The sequence below is a fragment of the Pelodiscus sinensis genome, chromosome 16 (assembly GCF_049634645.1).
Source record: "Pelodiscus sinensis isolate JC-2024 chromosome 16, ASM4963464v1, whole genome shotgun sequence".
NCBI classification, from domain to species: Eukaryota; Metazoa; Chordata; order Testudines; family Trionychidae; genus Pelodiscus; species Pelodiscus sinensis.
Window position 1 is genome coordinate 15272352 of NC_134726.1, and position 17890 is coordinate 15290241.

At 41.2% G+C, this 17890-nt stretch overlaps 1 protein-coding gene across 2 annotated transcripts in view; it reads left to right on the forward strand.

The window, feature by feature from the left end:
* Positions 1–13060, forward strand: part of PARN (poly(A)-specific ribonuclease) — a 196220-nt gene extending 183160 nt beyond the window's left edge. The window contains exons 24-25 of one of the 2 annotated variants that reach the window (XR_012896124.1): positions 2896–3424; positions 12171–13060. Coding sequence is in view for 1 of the 2 variants with exons in the window: in XM_006134132.4 (XP_006134194.2) it covers positions 12171–12223 (53 nt within the window). In the remaining variant the exon portion in view is untranslated. The remainder of the gene's footprint in view (positions 1–2895; positions 3425–12170) is intronic. The other variant, XM_006134132.4, reaches the window with a different exon arrangement.
* Positions 13061–17890: the final 4830 nt, after the last annotated feature.

Here is a 17890-nt window from a genome sequence, read left to right on the forward strand (position 1 = left end):
GTGGTGAGACTTTGCATGGTGAAGTTGCTCCTCCCTTACTAGCATTTCTCCCTTCTTATAAGGACACTTAAAATTTGGATTTATTTTTCTTTATCCCTTATTTTGAGTTGAGAAATATCGTACGATCCACTGAACCCATTAGGTATAGGGGTGCTTTAGATATGTTTAAAAGAATACAAGATCAAAGGAGGAAAAGTCAGGACTCTTTTAGCACAAATGCATTACATAAATTAATCCATCAAAAAGTCTTCCTTACTAATGCTCATATTGATGTGGTATTGATGTAATTCTCTGTATTAATTTACACATTCTTTAACCAAACTCTCACACCATGTAAACTTTCATTTGCAGCATTAAATTTTTTTTATCTTTAGCTGAAAGGCAAAACCTTCACATAAAATCATGTATCTAACTTAAATTCAGGAATTGTCTGCTACCTTCAAAGAGAAATATACACATTCATTTACATGATTCAGCTGAGAAAGCTTGTGCTACTTAATATAGCACAGATTATGGTTTATTAAAAAGAAAATTAGGTTTATTAAATTCCTAGGTTAAAGTGAGTATTGAGTAAGAATAATTGAATCAGTGATTATTATAAATAAAACAAAAGTATTACATGTTTTTGCGACAAAACTTGATAGTATAGACATGCCTTAAGAAATTAATCTTAGAAGTCTAAAAGCTTTGTCTAAAGTAAGTTTTTGACATGAAGAAACCTCCCAGTGTCACTAGCCCCTGGAGCCATAATCCGACTGTTTTCATGCAGAAAGTACTGTGCTTTTTTTTTCTCTTCCGCAGTGATGGCTAAATAAAGGGTTTATTCTCCCTTCTTATAGTCCAGCAAACTAATGAAATGTAACCTTTGGAAGTGTCACTTACTACTTGTGCTCCAGTGTGCTGACTCTATGTAGCTTTCTCATCCTCCTGAGTCTTCCTGTTTACATCAGATGCAAATGAACTTGCATTGTATCAGGCTTATCCTGCTTAATTTACAGAAGAAATCTAGGCTGTATCTGGAGAAAAATGGTTTCTGAACCCTGCATAGGGTTACATAATTTAATGTGTACACAATTTCTTGAATAACACCCATATACACATTGTACAGTATTCCTGATGACCAGTATGATATAAGCTTTCATTTGATACCTTACACAACGTTCTTTATACGTATACTGTGACAGCAATATGTTAGGTGTAGTGAGACTGTTGGGCCTGACAGGACTTGCTGTTACAAGGTCACAGCAATGGTCACTTAGTATCTCCTGAATGTAGTTTGGAGACTTTCCCCATTACAGTTTCAAAGTCTTTAAAATGAATTAAAATATTGTATGTATTACTCTCTTTAAAAAAAAATGTAAACACAGAAAAAAGTTCCAAAGTTTTCTGGGCTTGTTTTCCATCAAAGCAATATTAACAAGACCTTAATGTTTGGCAAAAATTGAATTTTATTAGCCTTACAAAAGCTACTGAATTATCAAATCTTAAGTGTTTAGGGTTAAAATATAAAAGTTTAGAATTAACTTAAAGCAGCGATCACGTCAAAATAGTTTCAGGGTTTCATTAAAGTATGAAATAAGTTCTGAAGTTACTGTCAATGTGTAAAGCAAGGTCAAAAAAGTCCACTCTAAGTTACTTCCAAATAAGTACTGTTGTAGTGGCTTTAACACAGCACTTTATAGCTGAAAAGATTAATGGAAGCTACCAAAATGTGCTAACTCATACATATGTCTAATTCTTATTCGTAACATTTCTTACTATTCTAAATAGATGTAAATGCTGTTAACTTGGAGTGCTGTAACCTATCTTTTGTTAAAAAATATTGGCTATACCATTAATGATATGGATACCAGTGGAAAAAGTAATAACATGTACATTTTTGACAGTTTTTGTTCTTTAATAAATCATTTACGTTTTTTCTAAAAGGACTTTCCTGTTTCTTAAATTGTGAATGACAGTCCTTAAACAGAATCAAGTTAATTTACATGTTAGAGTAGGTGACACATCCTACAATGGTGCTCCTCAAATTCTGAGATAGTGACAAATAGTTGATCAGTTTATAAAATTATTTACTCTAACTCTCAAGCTTTTAAGATTTTTCTTAGTGCCACCCTTCCTTCCAGACATGACACAAAAAAACAATATTGTGCAAACATGGAATAATGTTAGATCATTCTGCCCACAGAAACGTGTTAAAAGAATTCCCTCCATTGTGTAAAAAATCCCTCTGCTACATTTGGCACTAATAGTTATTTGGAAATGAAGACCACCAGTAAAAACAATAATTTCTCTTTCCAAAATTAATTTGAAACTGAAATGCTTTATAGTTTTCAGCATTTAACTCTTGTCAACTGCCTTGAACCAGAATTGGACAGTCACAGTTGGTAGGTAAGAACTTAGTACCAGAAGATAAGACCAGTGAACCATGTAGTGCAGTATCTCATCTTTTGACAGTGACCAGCACATGATTTTTCAGAGGGAATGAACAGAATAAGGCAATTTCAAGTGATCCCCATTCTCAGTCATCCAGTGCAGCTTCTGGATGGCAAATTTAGAGACATCTAGATTATGGAGTTGTCCCTGATCATCTTAGGCCTCGTGTACTCTGGGAGTTTGTCAAACTTAGCCATGTTAGTTCAATTTTCTAAACAAGTATACATCACCGAACCTGTTTTACTGACTTTGAGTGGTTAAAGTCAATTTCTGGTGGTACTCCTTGAGATGAGTAACATTAAATTCGACCTTGTGTTGTTGACTTTGGGGTAGTTCAGAAGCAGCACTGTGAAAGTCAATGTTCTTGGATTCTAGGAAGTGACCCACAGTGCCCCCAGCTTTCAACTCTGCTGCTTTCCCAGGTACACAGGAAAATCTGAAACTTGTTTCCTTTTTGGCCAGCACGGCGAGCACACCTGACTACGAATGCCCATGGTTGAAGACAAGCTCCAGCAGGGAGCATGTAGGAGATACTGGATGAGATCGCTGTGTGGGGAGAGGAATCTGTGGAGGCAGAACTACAAAGCAGCAAAAGAAATGCTGATATCTGTTCCAAAATCGTGGTGGAAAAAGAATACAGCAGTGTCACATGAAATTAAAGGAGCTCAGGCAGGCATACCAGAAAACAAAAGACAGCCAGACAGTCTAGGTCAAAGCTGCAAACATGCTGTTTCTCTGAGCACCTGCATAGGATTCTTTTAGGAACCCTCCCAGTGTCCCAAAGCTGTCTATGAATACCACCCATGTGACTCTTCAGGCAGCCTTAGACAGCAATGAGGACGACATGGTAGATGAGAAGGGGAAAAAATGCTCAGCAGGCAAGCGAAGCATCCAATCTCACCGACAAGACCATTTTTCAGCATTGGGAGCCACTCCTCCTCCTCCCAGGACATACTGCTGTTGTACCCTGATGACAGGGAGGGCAATTCTGGTGAGTTCACATTTTTAATCCTGCCACAAGTGGGTTAAGATAACTAGATTTGATCTGTAGCAATCACTCTGTTTACACAGATGGGGCTCCCCAGAACAGTTTAATGTGTCTGGAGATAGAGCAGGAATCCTCCCTGCACATCTCTACAGGTCTGTCATAGAGGAACTCTTTCATCCTTTGCACAAGGTTTTTGGGGAGGGCTGCCTTATTCTGTCCTCTATAGGAAGACACCTTTCTATGCCAAGCCAGCAGCCAAGTGATCTTGCATCATTGTAGCATAAGGTCCCAGTTTCTGGGCACATTCAGTCAGCACCTGCTCCCTGTCATGCTCTATGATTCGGAAAAAAATGATATTGTGCATGGCAACCTGGATGAAGCAGGGGAAGCTATGGAACTGATACCACGGAGACAGTACACCTCTTAAGAGGGAGTCCCCGACCACCACCATCCGTCTTCTTTTTGGGGGTGGTGGTTGTGGAACCCCCATTACTAGGACTGTGCATCCCATGCCTTCTGGTAGATGGTGTTCCCTCCTGGTTTATTCCCTGAGAGGTCCCTGCCAAAGCGTTCTCCACTGCAGTGCCTGTGGAGAGAGCCTGAAAGCAGGAATGGGGGATACATGAGTTGGCCGCCTTCTCCTTCTAGATGTTACATGCTGCCAATTTTCTTCCTTGTCCTGTACTGCCCTGACTGGCTCTTTAGCCTGCTGTGGCTGCAGGATTAAATGCTGCCTTCTATCGAGGAAAAACAAAAGGAGAAACCATGTAGCACTTTAAATACTAACAAGATGGTTTATACGGTGATGAGCTTTCGTGGGCCAGACCCACTTCCTCAGATCACATTCTGGAAGAGAATTGCCATGACCATATATTCCAAAGGAATACAATGAAAAAAGTGAACATTTAAACTGACAAATCAGATTTAGTACAGTACAAATTTAGTACAAATCTGATTTGTCAGTTGAATAATGTTTACTTTTTTCATTGTATTCCTTTGGTATATATGGTCATGGCAGTTCTCTTCCAGAATGTGATCTGAGGAAGTGGGTCTGGCCCACGAAAGCTCATCACCGTATAAACCATCTTGTTAGTCTTTAAAGTGCTAAATAGTCGGATCTTGCAAAAACAAAAGGAAAAACTAACACGGCTACTTTTCTATTACTATTCTATCGAGGTATTCTTCATTCTCTCTGATAGAACATAGGGTCGATACTTGGGCGTCCAGTCCTCTAATTTTTTCTTCCAAAATGGTGAGCAGGTTGCACTTAGTGCAGATGAAATACCTTCTTTCTTCTGGGAGGGAAGACAAACATGGCACATGTTTGCAGGTAACAACAGAGCTATCACCATCCATACCTGCCTTCCTTTTGAGAGATTCCTCAGTTGTTATTCAGTGCCTCCCTTAAGGGTCCTATATTAGCTTCCTCCTTTATCTTGAGAACTTCCTCTCCAAACTCCCTGTTAACAGCTCCTGTTCACAAGTCCCTCATTAGCATATTTTCTGCCAAAAAAACCTTGTAGTGTAGACGTAGCCCTGGTGTCTGGCTGATCATAATTAGTGGCTAGGCACTGTTTCAGCCCTGCCACCCTGGAATAAACTTTTCCTGTTATTTCACTGATATTATGGCTGTTACAATAATAGCAATGTTGCTTTTGCTGAGATCTAACCTACTCAATAAACTGTGAAACCTTGCTTTTAAATATACAGAAGCACATTTTGTACATTCTGCAATGCTCTGCTCATCCTGGAGTTGAACTGCTCCTTACTGTGGTTCAGGCTGCCAGTGTAAGGTTTCATGAGCCACAGGAGCAAAGGGTAGACTGGGTCTCCGAGGATCCCTATTCACATTTCAACACCGCTGATGTTAATTTTCTGGCCTGAGAAGGAAATTCCAGCTTGCAACTTTTTGAAGGAATTCCTGAAGATGTGCACTTCATGCACTTTCCCCAGCCATCCCACGTTGATGTCAATGAAATGGCCCTTGTGATGCACCAGCACATGCAATACAATTGACAGGTATCCATTGCTGTTTATGTACTTTTTGGCACGGTGGTCAGGTGCCAAGATAGGGATGTGCATTCTGTCTATCACCCTATCACAGCAAAGTCATCCGTTATGTCCTGCAGGTTTCCCAGAGTCACTATTCTACCTAGCAGAAGGTATCAATTGCCCTGGCTGCTTGGATCACAGCAGCCCCCACTGTAGATTTCCCCATTCTAAATTAATTCCCAGCTGACTGGTAGCAGTCTGGTATTGCAAGTTTCTACAGAGCTATGCACTTCTCAGCTGTCAGAGCAGGTCACATTCTAGTATTGCTGTGCTTCAACATGGGGGAAAGCAATTCACAAAGTTCAGTGAAAGGGGCCTTACACATGTGAAGTTTTGCAGCCAACAATGATTGTCCCATAGCTGCATAACTATATGGTCCCACTAGACTGTGCTTGTCTTGCAGGATCAGATCAGCGTTCTACTGTCAACAGGATCAACTGCTGCCAGAATATGCCAATTGCTCCACTCGGCAGCTTCATGCATGTCTGTGTTCATAGTTTCCTCACATTCTTCCTCATTCTGGCAGCTCCTGGCTAGGCTCTGGATTTACCACAGCATAATGTGTGAGTTGTTTGCAATGCTTGCCAAGGCAGTTTGAACCTGAGCAGGATCCATGCTTGCCCTGCTATGGCAGCTGCACAGATAACCAAGGGGAAAAGGGTGCAAAAAAATTGTTTGCAATTACTTTCAAGCAGGAAGAAAGAACAAGATAAGTGCATTATGGGACGCTGATGGGGAAAAAAGCCCAGAACCATCTACTGCAATGTTTTTGTCCCATCAGGCACTAGGCCCCTAAGCAAGAATGCAAAGGGGCCACAGGAAATGTGGGATGGCTACCGACACTGTATTGTTGTCAGTCGAAGGTAGCTATGCTAATGGACAGAGCTTGACAAACGGTGGTGAAATCTTCTTGCCAGCCCTGCACTGCGCATGTGCAAGACCCGCATTGCACATGTGCGCACTGTCGGTAAACGGGGCGACCAGCTGAAATCTGCTCACCATGGGGCGAGTAGATTCAGTGATTTGTTGAACCCTGCTAATGGAGATGCATTCAATTGACCTCGTGTCCAATGAGAGCATGCAGATTCAGCTTTACAAAGTGGGGTGTTAAAAATCTGCTTTAATAAATTCAACATTATCTTGTAGTGTAGAAATCCCCTTTGCCATGTCTGGACCCTATTCTCCATTAGTTTATCTAATTTTTTAAGTCGGTTATACTTTTGGCTCTCACAACGTCTGTTAAGTTCCACAGATTGACACTGTCTTGTATGAAGAAGTATTTTCTTGTGGATTTTTTTAAACCTGCTGTCTATTAATTTAATTGGGTGACACCCAGTTCTTGTATTATGAGAAGGAATAAATAATGTTTCTCTCTTCACTTTCTGCAAATCATTCATAATTATCCGCTACCCTGCGGTAGTAATTTCTTTTCTAAGAATATTCTTTTTAATGTTGTTGCATATCCCTAATAATTTGTGTTGCCCTCTTCTATGCTTTTTTCCAGTTCTCATTCATTCATTCATTCATTCATTCATTCATTCATTCATTCATTCATTCATTCATTCATTTTTATGTTGTTAATTACTAGAACTTCACACTATTGAAGATATAGGAGTACCATGGATTTATAAAAGTAGCATTCTGTTATTTTCTGCTGTGTGTTTGTCCTTCTCCTAATGGTTCCTAGCATTGTTAGTTTTATTGACTGCTACTACACACTTAGCATATGTTTTCAGAGAACTATACACAATGATTCAAAGATATTTCTTGAGTGATAACAGATAATTTAGAACTTATTTTCTGCGTATAGTTGGAGTAATAATTTCCAATGTGCACTATTTGGCACTCATCAACATTGAATTTCACTTGCCCTTGTGTTGCCCATCATCCTGATTTGTTAGAGTCCTTTGAAACTCTTCAAAGTCAGCCCTGTACCTAACTATTTTGGGTAATTTAATACCATTTGCAAACTTTGCCACCTCGTTCTTGATCCTTGTTTCCAGATCATTTATGCAAATATTGAACAGCACATGTTGTAGTACAGCTCCTAAGAGGTAGAATAGCACTACTGACATTTTTATTCATTATAATTTAAATGCTGTTGTTGAATATGCTGCTACATCTGTTCTAATAAAATTAGAACTGATTTGCAAAATGTATAAAAATATGAATTCCTTTTACTACTTAAATGTCACTTGATGTTTGCCAGGATCATCGCTTTAGCTTAATGCATCTAGTGAGAAGGGTTTCCACTTGTCTTCCATCTTGTCTTATTTTAGTACTTGTGAGCACCCAGGCAATCAAGGCAGGGTCTGTTAAGATTCCTGTTTAAAATTATTTTCTGACTTGCTAAATCCAGCTGTGTAAACTCATTCTGAAGTAAAATACCTTTGCATAATGTGAAATAGTATGACTCAGGGTCTCTGACTGTTGGTCTAAACTGGTACCTTACAGAGTCTTTTAAAATCCCAATTTAAAAAATGTAGTAAACTTTAACCAAAAACCATCACATGTTAAGAAACTGTTCTTGAGAACGTTTTGTCTGATTGCCACGTAAACAATCAGAATTTTTTGATTGGTGATGCATGTTGTGTGTGCTGCAGTTGTAAAACCCATAAATGTCCCTCCCCCCCAAAAAAAGTTAAGACTGTAATTTAATAATTTTTCCATCATCAAAGCCTCATTTGTTTGTAAATTGTACTTTTCATAGTTCCTGCATACTTAGGATTGTGTATGTATGGCCTCCATATGTCTCGAAAGATGGTGGGGATGCAGCATTAAACTGGTCGCTTTTTGCAATGTTTTGTATGGCTCAATATACCAATGCGAGAAAGGCATGTTCGGCTGCAGTAGGTACAGCTCCATGCTGTAGTAGTGTTAGTTGTTGTCATCTGTGCTTTCCTCTTCATTCTTTTCTTGTTCTGGTTTTCTGTCAAAATCTTGTCGTAGTGCTTTGTCTTTTGCAGAGTTGTTGATGCCAAGTATTTCTGTCCATTGCCAGGTTTTCCCAGCTATCTGTGTCTATCCAAAACTTTACCAAAGCAGCTTTGCAGCCGTCCTTGAAATGGAGTTTAGGGCATCCTTTTGGTCTAGTTCCCTCTGCTAGTTCTCTGTACAAAATGTTCTTTGGGATGCAGTTATCGTCCATTCTCTTCCCGTGACCCAGTCACCGTAGCCTTCTATTATGCAGAATGGCTCCCATGCTTGATATTCCAGTTCTTTCTAATACTTTCTCATTCAGGACTTTATCTTGACATTTGATGTTCAAAATTTTGTGTAAGCAACAAAGATGGAAAGAGCTAAGTTGTTTTTCTTGGCTTGCATAGGTTGTCCATGTTTCTGATCCATAGAGAAGAACACTCAGCACACATTCTTGGTAGATAAGTATCTTTGTTCTAATTGTGAGCTTTGAGTTTGCCCATGCACATTTTGTTAGTCTTCTGAAAGTAGTAGCCACCTTTCCAATACAAATGTTAATTTCTGCATCTAATGACAAGTTACAAGTTATGGTTGAACCTAAGTAGGAAAACTTCAAAACTACTTCCAAATGGTTATTTAGCATAATACATGTTACCTTGTGCAAGGACCAGTTTTCTTAACACTAATGGTAAGAGCAAATTGTTGACAGGTTCTTGACAATTGGGCCATAAGATCCTGGAGTTTTGTTTCATTATGAGCTATAATAGCAGCAGCAGCAGCAAAGAGCAGTTCTCTGATAAGCATTTTCTTTATCTTGCTTTTCGCCTGCAGTCTAGCTAGATTGAAAAGTGATCCATCAGATCTTGTATGGAGGTAGATGCTGCCATGTGAGTTCTTGAATGCACAACTTAGGAGGACTGAGAAGAATATTCCAAATAGAATTGGAGCAAGAACACAGCTCTGCTTTACTCCTGTGTTCACCTGAAAGCTATCTGATGTATATCCATCAAACTGGATAGTAGCTCTCATATCCTCATGAAAAGCTATAATCAGCTGCAATAGTTTTGGTGGGCAGCCTATTCTCTCAACTAGAAGGTAAAGTCCTTGTCGATTAACAGTGTCGAATGCCTTTGTGAGGTCCACTAAAGAGATATAAAGTGGCATATTTTGCTCACAGCACTTCTCCTGTAGTTGGCAAAGGGAGAAGATAATATTGATGGTCGATCTTCCTGTACAAAAACCACACTATGACTCTAGATGTATGTGATTAGCCAACAGTTGGAGGTGTCTTAAGATGACTCTTACAAAAGCTTTACCTGTGATGCTAAGGAGAGAGATGCCACGATAGTTGTTACAATCTCCCTTGTCTGCTTTGTTCTTGTATGAGGGAACAATATTTGCATCTTTCATATCTTGTGGTATTTCCCCCTTTATCCAGCAATTCAGAAGGAGGTCATAAAGAGGGGGAATGAGACAGTCTTTGTTGTGCTTGAGTACTTCATTAGGAATGCAATCTATGCCTGGTGCTTTTCCTCTTGACAGTGCGTCTGTAGCATCTATCAGTTCCTGCTTGCTTGGCATGGCATCAAGTTCTTGCATTTGTTCCATAGTGGGAATCAAGTCTCCAGTTTCTGACATGTTTCGTTCCTCTGAATACGGCTCTGAATAGTGCTCAGTCAGTCTTGGCCATTTGATTGCTCTTGTTTGTAATTGAGATACCCTCCTTAGTTTTTAGGGGAGCAATCTTAGTAATGTTGGGACCTAAATCTCTCCTAAGGCCTTCATACATGATTCTTGCATTTTCTGTATCGGAGGCAACCTGGATGTTGTTGCAAATATCTATCCAGTACTGATTTATGCAGCACCTGATCTCTCTCTGGAGTAGGCCTTTTGCATGCTGTAGTTTGGCCTTCGTGCTGTCAGGTGGATTCTTGATGTATTCAAGATATGCTTCGTTCTTCTGCTTTATGAGGGGCTTCAATCTGTCAGCATTTTCCTCAAGCCAGTCCTTATTGGATGACTTTTTTGCCAAAAGCTTCACGGGCTGCTTCATAAATAGCGCTGCAAAGAGTTTGCCATGTTTCTTCAACTGATTCTGCATGTGCATTCTCTTCCCACTTTTTTGCAAAGGCTTTCGCAAAGGCTTTACATTTAGCACTATTCCTTGTGTTCACGCAGTTAATTTTTGGCTTTTTGTTCAGTGTATTTCAATGGATTTTTTTTGCTTTCAGTTTTGTTTTACTAACAATGAGGGGAATGGTCTGTGTCACAGTCAGCACTATGATAGGTACATGTGGACTTTACGCAGTTTAGGTCCTTTCTTCGCACTAAGACAAAATCTAGTTGATGCCAGTAGCCTAACCATGAGTGGCACCAAGAAACTTTCTGGCCGCCTTTTCCAGGAAAGAAGGTGTGTGTAATGCAGAGTTCATTAATAGAACAAAATTCAAGTAGCCTTTGGCCATTCTCATTCATTTTTCCAATGCCATGATGTCCCAGGCAAATAGGCCATGATGAAGTATCAGTGCCCACTCTGAAGTCTCCCAGGATGAAAAGTTGTTCACCTGATGCGATAGTATCAAAGACTTTCTGCAAGCTGTCATAAAAGTGATCTTTATTTGTGCTATTTGTTGTCAGATTTGGTGCGTAGGCACTGATGATGTTGACTGATTCAGTGAACAGTCGAAGAGTCATAATGCACTCAGATTCAGCACTAGGCATGTCTGTAGACTTGAGCAGCGAGTTGCGAATGGCAAAACCAACTCCATGCAGGCGTTTCTCATCATTTTTTTCCTTGCCAAAAAAAATGTAGTGGGGCTCTCTAATGGATCCGTAATCGGCAAGTCTAGTCTCTTGAAGGGCAGCAACATCGATGCTCAACCTGACGAGTTGTTGATCTATTAGCGCAGATTTTCTGATGATTATGGTCTTATTGTCGGAATTATTACTAAGTCCAGGACACATGGTTCTTAAGTTCCACGTTCTCAGTCTGAAATTTGAAGTTTTTCTGTTACTCCTAGGCACGTGATTTCATCTGCTTTTTGAATTTTGGTCTAGTCCCATGCTCCCAATGACCAGCGTGTCTCAGGTGGGTCAGCACCTAACTGTCCGGGGACTGCCTGCACTAGTGGAGTGCGATGACTCCTCCCACCATCGCACCATCCCTCATCCCTAATTTAGGAAGGCTTATAACCGGTATCTGCCGCTTTCTCTGTTATGACCATGCTTGATAGCAAGGATGGATGTCCTCTCCATCTTGTCTTCTGCTGCATTGCCTGGGCAGATAATATGGAGATCATGCATTGCCCAAGGACACTATCTCCCTCTCGATCCTTCCAGTTAAGCCCAAAGGAAAGGCAAAAGTCTATATGCTTGGAACTGGACTGATTGTAGAAGATGCGGGAAAACAGATTAGACACATCCTTCCTGCTAACCACCTTAGGGCCTCCGCTCCTGATTTTCTGTTTGTGTTTACTCCCATAGCCTTTGATTCTCCTGAAACTACTTGCAAAGCAGTGAGGGATTTTCTTTCAGGGGTTTCTTCCTTTAGCCTTCCACCCTCCTGGGCTAACCCACAAGGCAGTGGGAGGCGTCAGCCTTGATTGATTTAGGATTGACTGTGGAAATATAATGGTATGAATATAGATTTTTGCTTTGAGGATTTACCCTGAATTGCAAGTATAAAGCTACAACTTGTTGTATTTGTAGGTGGCTTAGTCCACTTAAATATTTTGAGATGATACTTTTTAATGTCGTAAATATCTCTTTCTTCTCTTAGGAAGCATCACAAGTGGGTCTACAGAACTCTTTGAAGTTCCCGACACATGGTAGCCAGCATCTGTATTAATAAAAATTTGAATCTGATTCAAAGCATTTGCAAGAGTATACCACTTGGAAGCCATACTTTATTTAAATAAAAAGTGGTGTGAAAAAAGAAGTATGTCTCCTGGAAATGAATTTAATTTTTTAAACTGTTGACTGAACAATCACTGTCAGTTTTATTCATGTATTAACCAGATTACAATTCTGTCTGATCATGTGAAATCTTTGTTGTCGTAAATAATGTTAGATTAAGAAACAAGACTAAATGTCTTTTGGTTACTATTATGGCATGTTCGCTGTGAAATGTACATAAAGAATCAGCACTATTATGAATTTTGTTAGGTTGTGTCCTGTATTTGAGGGGAGTTATCACACAAGTCTTCTCATCATATGTTCGGGGAATATCAGTATGCTATCAGCAGTCCTGAACAGATAAACCTCACTATTGGTTACTGCTTCCTACCAGTTACCCTGGAAACCTTACAGTGTTGCCCTTTCTGCCTAGGAGGAAGACTTCAGCCAGTATCTGTCTGGAAACTAGTCCTACACCTATACTATCCTTGTGTCCTCTTGGGAAAAAATTACGAAAAAAAATTAATGTTGGGGGGAAATGGGTTTTCTTTGCTGTTTCCACTCTTAAGTCTTGATCTGGTTTTCCATGGTTTGTGTATTTGTAAAAATGTTTTTGGAACCTGTGACAAACCTGCAAACTGCACCAGCCCTTTATTCATTATAAAGATCTGCTTTGGTAGATTTCAGAAACTTTGATATTTAACATTTTTGTATCATGGAAATAAAGACAAAAAATGTATTTCCATAAAATTAAAATTAAACATTTTCTTAGGACGCATTGTGTCTTTATTTTTCATGTCATGTATTTGACTTCTCTTATTTTGCCATTCACATATGGTGGCTTTATAAATCTGTTTCCAGCATATCATTCTAACGAATGGAGTAACTATCAGATATCTATATTTATAGTGGAGCCTGAATCCTTCTCATTTAAACACAATACAGAAATGCAATACAACACCTTTCCCATTTAAACACGATACCCTTGGAGGTATTGGGTGAAGAAAAAAAAACTTGATGATCTATAGCAGCTGCCTCAAATTCTTAAGTGTAATTTTAAATTTTTCCTGCTTGCCTTTGCTTTTAAAATATTAAATCTTGACATGTTGAAGGCAGCGTATTCATCTGACAATACAGGAGTGGACTGGCTTTTATGGGGGAAACTAGTTTCAATTTAGCATTAATGCTCCACTGCTTTGTCCAGTGAGGAAGAGTACAGGCAGTCCCCGGGTTACGTACAAGATAGGGACTGTAGGTTTGTTCTTAAGTTGAATTTGTATGTAAGTCTGAACTGGTACATATTGTAGGGGAAACTCTAGCCAAACATTTCTCCAGAGCTCAGTTTTATTCTCCCACACCTCACTTTCCTCAGTCCTTTATTCTCAAGCTGAGGTGTCTGCTGAGAGAAGCCGCTCCACGTCTCCCTGGTCTGCTGGGGGGGGCGCTAGCTTCGCGTCTCCCTGGTCTGCTGGGGGGAAGCAGCTAGTGCGGGGTTGCCTCACCCTGTTTGTAAGTAGGGATCCGATGTAAGTCGGATCCATGTAACCCGGGGACTGCCTGTATATGTGACTGCAGTTGGGGAGGTGATAGTAATGAATCTGAATGAGCTTTTGGAGCTCCCCAGGGTCTTCAGTAAGACTTAGTATGGATCACCAAGTTCTGTGTGCCTTCGGTGGCCTCAAACCACAATGAGACTTCAAATCCCTCCTCAAAGTTAGTATAATAATTGAGTAACACAATAAGAACGTATGTGGAAAGAGTTTCAGATGTTGAGAGGTACAAATTAAGATGCAGTCACAATATCTGATTTCATATCTATATTCTCTAAAAATGTGATTTTTTTCAAGAAGGCAGAGTCCTAAAATATGTGAATGGATTAAAGATAACATCGTTTGAGAAGGAGCTTACAAGTAGTGCATATATTCAAAAATAACACAGTAGTTTCATAACTTTTTAAATCATAGCAACTGTCTGAATATGGTACATTACATTTCTTCAGACTGGGCCAGATATATCAATGCATGTGCTATGAGATTTTTTTTTCAATCTGTAAAATAGTAATTGTTCTTCTAGAAATTCGGCTGGCTTTTCTGGTGGAAGCTAGCTTTAATGCTGAAAACTATTTTACTACCATATCTTCAACTATCACATTTTGTCTCGTTTGTTTAGCATTTTGGGGCAGAAACTCACTGTATGCACATTGGCATTTTGATTGGTGCTTTGAACTGCTACCGTGTGACTGCCTTTTAAAAGATAACAGTGCTTTCTTCAAGAGCTTGCTCATGTCTGTTCCATTTTAGGTGTGTATATACCCACATGCGCAGCATTGGCGATTTTTGCTTTAGGGATTGCCCCCATGCCAATTCCCCTCTTCTCCTCTGCAGTACTGCCACTGTTCTCCTTGTTGTCTGCCAATCAGTCATGTCTAGTCAGCATTCACCAGTAGACAGGCCCAGGCATTGGCAGCTTCTCCCTGGTTATGAGAGGGTGGTTCCCCCATGTAGGGAGATCCAATTCAGCACATTACCCCAGTCTCTATGATGAGACTGAGCACTAGAAACTTCTCTGCCTTCCATGGCACCGTAATGGCAGCACAGCCAATGACTGACATTTTGGCCATATTGGAGAGCTTAGGAGCCTAAAATAGTAGAACTGGAAGGGACCTCAAGAGATCACAGAGTCCAATCCCCTTCCCTCAAAGCAGGACCAAGCACCGTCTACATTATCCCTGATAGATGCCTATCTAACTGGCTCTTAAACATCTCCAATGATGGAGATTCTACAGTCTCCCTAGGCAATTTATTCTGGTGTTACTGTCTGGGAGGTTATAAAGTTTTTCCAAATGTTCAACCTAAGCCTCCCCTGCTGCAATTTAAGCCCATTGCTTTTTGTCCTATCATCAGAGGCCAAGGAGAACTATTTTTCTCCCTCCTCCCTGTGATACCCTTTTAGGTACTTGAAAATGGCTCTCATGTCCCCTCTTCTTTTTTCCAAATCAAGCAAGCCCGGTTCTTTCAGTCTTCCCTCACAGGTCATGTTTTCTATATGTTTAATCATTTTTGTTGCTCTTCTCTGGACCTTCTCCAAATCTTTCTTGAAATGTGGTGCCCAGAACTGGACACAGTACTCTAGCTGAGGCCTAATCTGTGCAGAATAAAGTGGAAGAATGACTTCTTGTGTCTTGCTCACATCACTCCTGTTAATGCATCCCAGAATCATGTTTGCTTTTCCTGCAGGAGTGTCTCACTGTTGACTCCTATTTAGATTCTGGTCCATTATGGGTGTGTCTACACAGCAGTTTTATTTTTTAATGGCTATTATTTCAAAATAATGCAAGCATCTACACAGCAATTCCGTTATTTTGAAATAACAGATGGCTTGTTTCGAAATCTGGAAACCTCATTCCACAAGTGGTGACAATGCCCCTTTCGCCATGGCTATCGGTGTCTACATTAGAGCAAATATCAACAGCTTTACTGGCACTGAGCTCAGTACGGGAAGCATGCTCTAAGGTCAGAGTGGAAGATTCAGTCCCCACTCTCAAACCTCCTTCTCCAGCAGCTGCTGAGCCCTCAGTGCTTCCACTGGCAGCGACAGCTGCCTCATCTTCTCCAGATGACATGGTTGCAGGGCCTTCCCTGGCTAGCACCCAGCTGACTTTAAAGAACATCAAATCCTTCTCAGGCAGATGTGGGGCTGGAAGTGCAGCAAATGGCTGAGCAGGAAGACACCAGTTTCAATCTCTCCTTGGTCTCCATGCACCATCCCAGGTTCGTCTCCCTGTACACAATGGGGTCTTCAAGACCCTATCCGCTGGGTCATCCACCTTGAAACAGGCCAAGAAAAAAAGCTTTGTCCCAGCCAAAGGTTTTTGGATCTTTCATATTCACCTTTTTTCCAGGCTCTCTGTTGGTGGTAGAGGCCAACAAGAAGGATTAACAGTTCGTCATTGCCTCTACGCAAGAGAACAGAAAAGCCGAGAAATGTGATTTATTTGGTAGCAAAATTATTCCACAGCCAGTTTACAATTCCAGGTGACAAGCCATCATGCCCTGCTGGGCCAATACAATTTTAATCTCTTCCAAAAGTTCTAGGACTCACATCCTCGGGGTCAGGCTCAGAAGTGTGGTACCCTGGTAGAGAAAGGGACTGCATCAGCCAGATGCTCCCTGCAATGGCATGGGACTCAGCAGCAAGAGTATTGATATGTTACAGCTCCTGTTTCCAAGCAGTGGACCTTTCCCAGGGGATGTAGGTCTCTATTCACGATCTCCCCTTTGATGGAGTTTGGCTCTTGTCTGATCAAACAGATGCCAGGCTACACAGATCGAAGGACACTAAGGGCTCGTCTACACTGGCCCCTTTTCCGGAAGGGGCATGTTAATTTCAGCTATCGTAGTAGGGAAATCCGCGGGGGATTTAAATATCCCCCGCGGCATTTAAATAAAAATGTCCGCCGCTTTTTTCCAGCTTTTAGAAAAGCCGGAAAAGAGCGTCTACACTGGCCCCGATCCTCCGGAAAAAGCGCCCTTTTCTGGAGGCTCTTATTCCTACTTCAAAGTCCTACTTCTAAAAGCCGGAAAAAAGCGGCGGACATTTTTATTTAAATGCCGCGGGGGATATTTAAATCCCCCGCGGATTTCCCTACTACGATAGCTGAAATTAACATGCCCCTTCCGGAAAAGGGGCCAGTGTAGACGTAGCCGATGGCTATCCATGACTCGTTGGGCATGTATGCCCTTCAGTCTGCCAGAAAGCAATTCTTGCCTCAGTCACTGTTCAGGCCTTGGGAAGCCTCACAGGTATCTGTGAAAAGCAGGGACACCATGTTTACACATTGCAGTCCTTCTTCCTCTCAACCACCAGCCCAACCCAGATCCACTAAGCACTCGGGGGCAGTGGAAAGGCAAAAATTACCATTCTGAACAATGCCCTAGTAAGTTGGCTGAATCCTACCTATTGTTTCTTCAACCACCTTTCCTTTAAGGCAAGGATTAAAATGGAGTGAGAAACCAGATGTAGAGCATGACTAATGGAGTTGGTGCTCTCTTCAGTGCTGAAGCAGCAGCACCCATCAGTGCTCAGTGCCCTGCCTGCACTGTCTATTAGCCGGCACCAGTTCCTATCTTCAGATCCAACCAAGAAGACCTGTAGGGGTTGGACTCCCTGTAAGAGGAAGAATAGGGCTGGGGCCCAGCTAAGACCCATGCTGGACATTTCATCTCATTCAGGAATCACTTATGCTGAGCGGTGCAGCCCATCTCATTCCTTGCTGGAAGCCTATACACGGAGGAAGGCCTCCATTAACTTCAGGTGTAGTAGACTTCTGAAGCCCTCCTGCCAATTCTGGTGCCACCCAGTCCCAGGAGTAAGCTTGCCTTGAGACCATACTGTCCTTCCTCACTCCAGTCACACCACTCCTCATCGTGGGGGGGTGTCCTGTCATTGGTGCCCACATGGGGAGGCTGGTTCAGTGGAACCCTCTCTGGTCACCAAATTCTGGGTGCCAGCAGAGGGAGTTGAGACAGTCTGCCAGCTACCTGCGAGAGCTCCTTAGAGAGGTGCTCCACCAGGCATGAATGTCAGGACCAACTTTGTGAATTG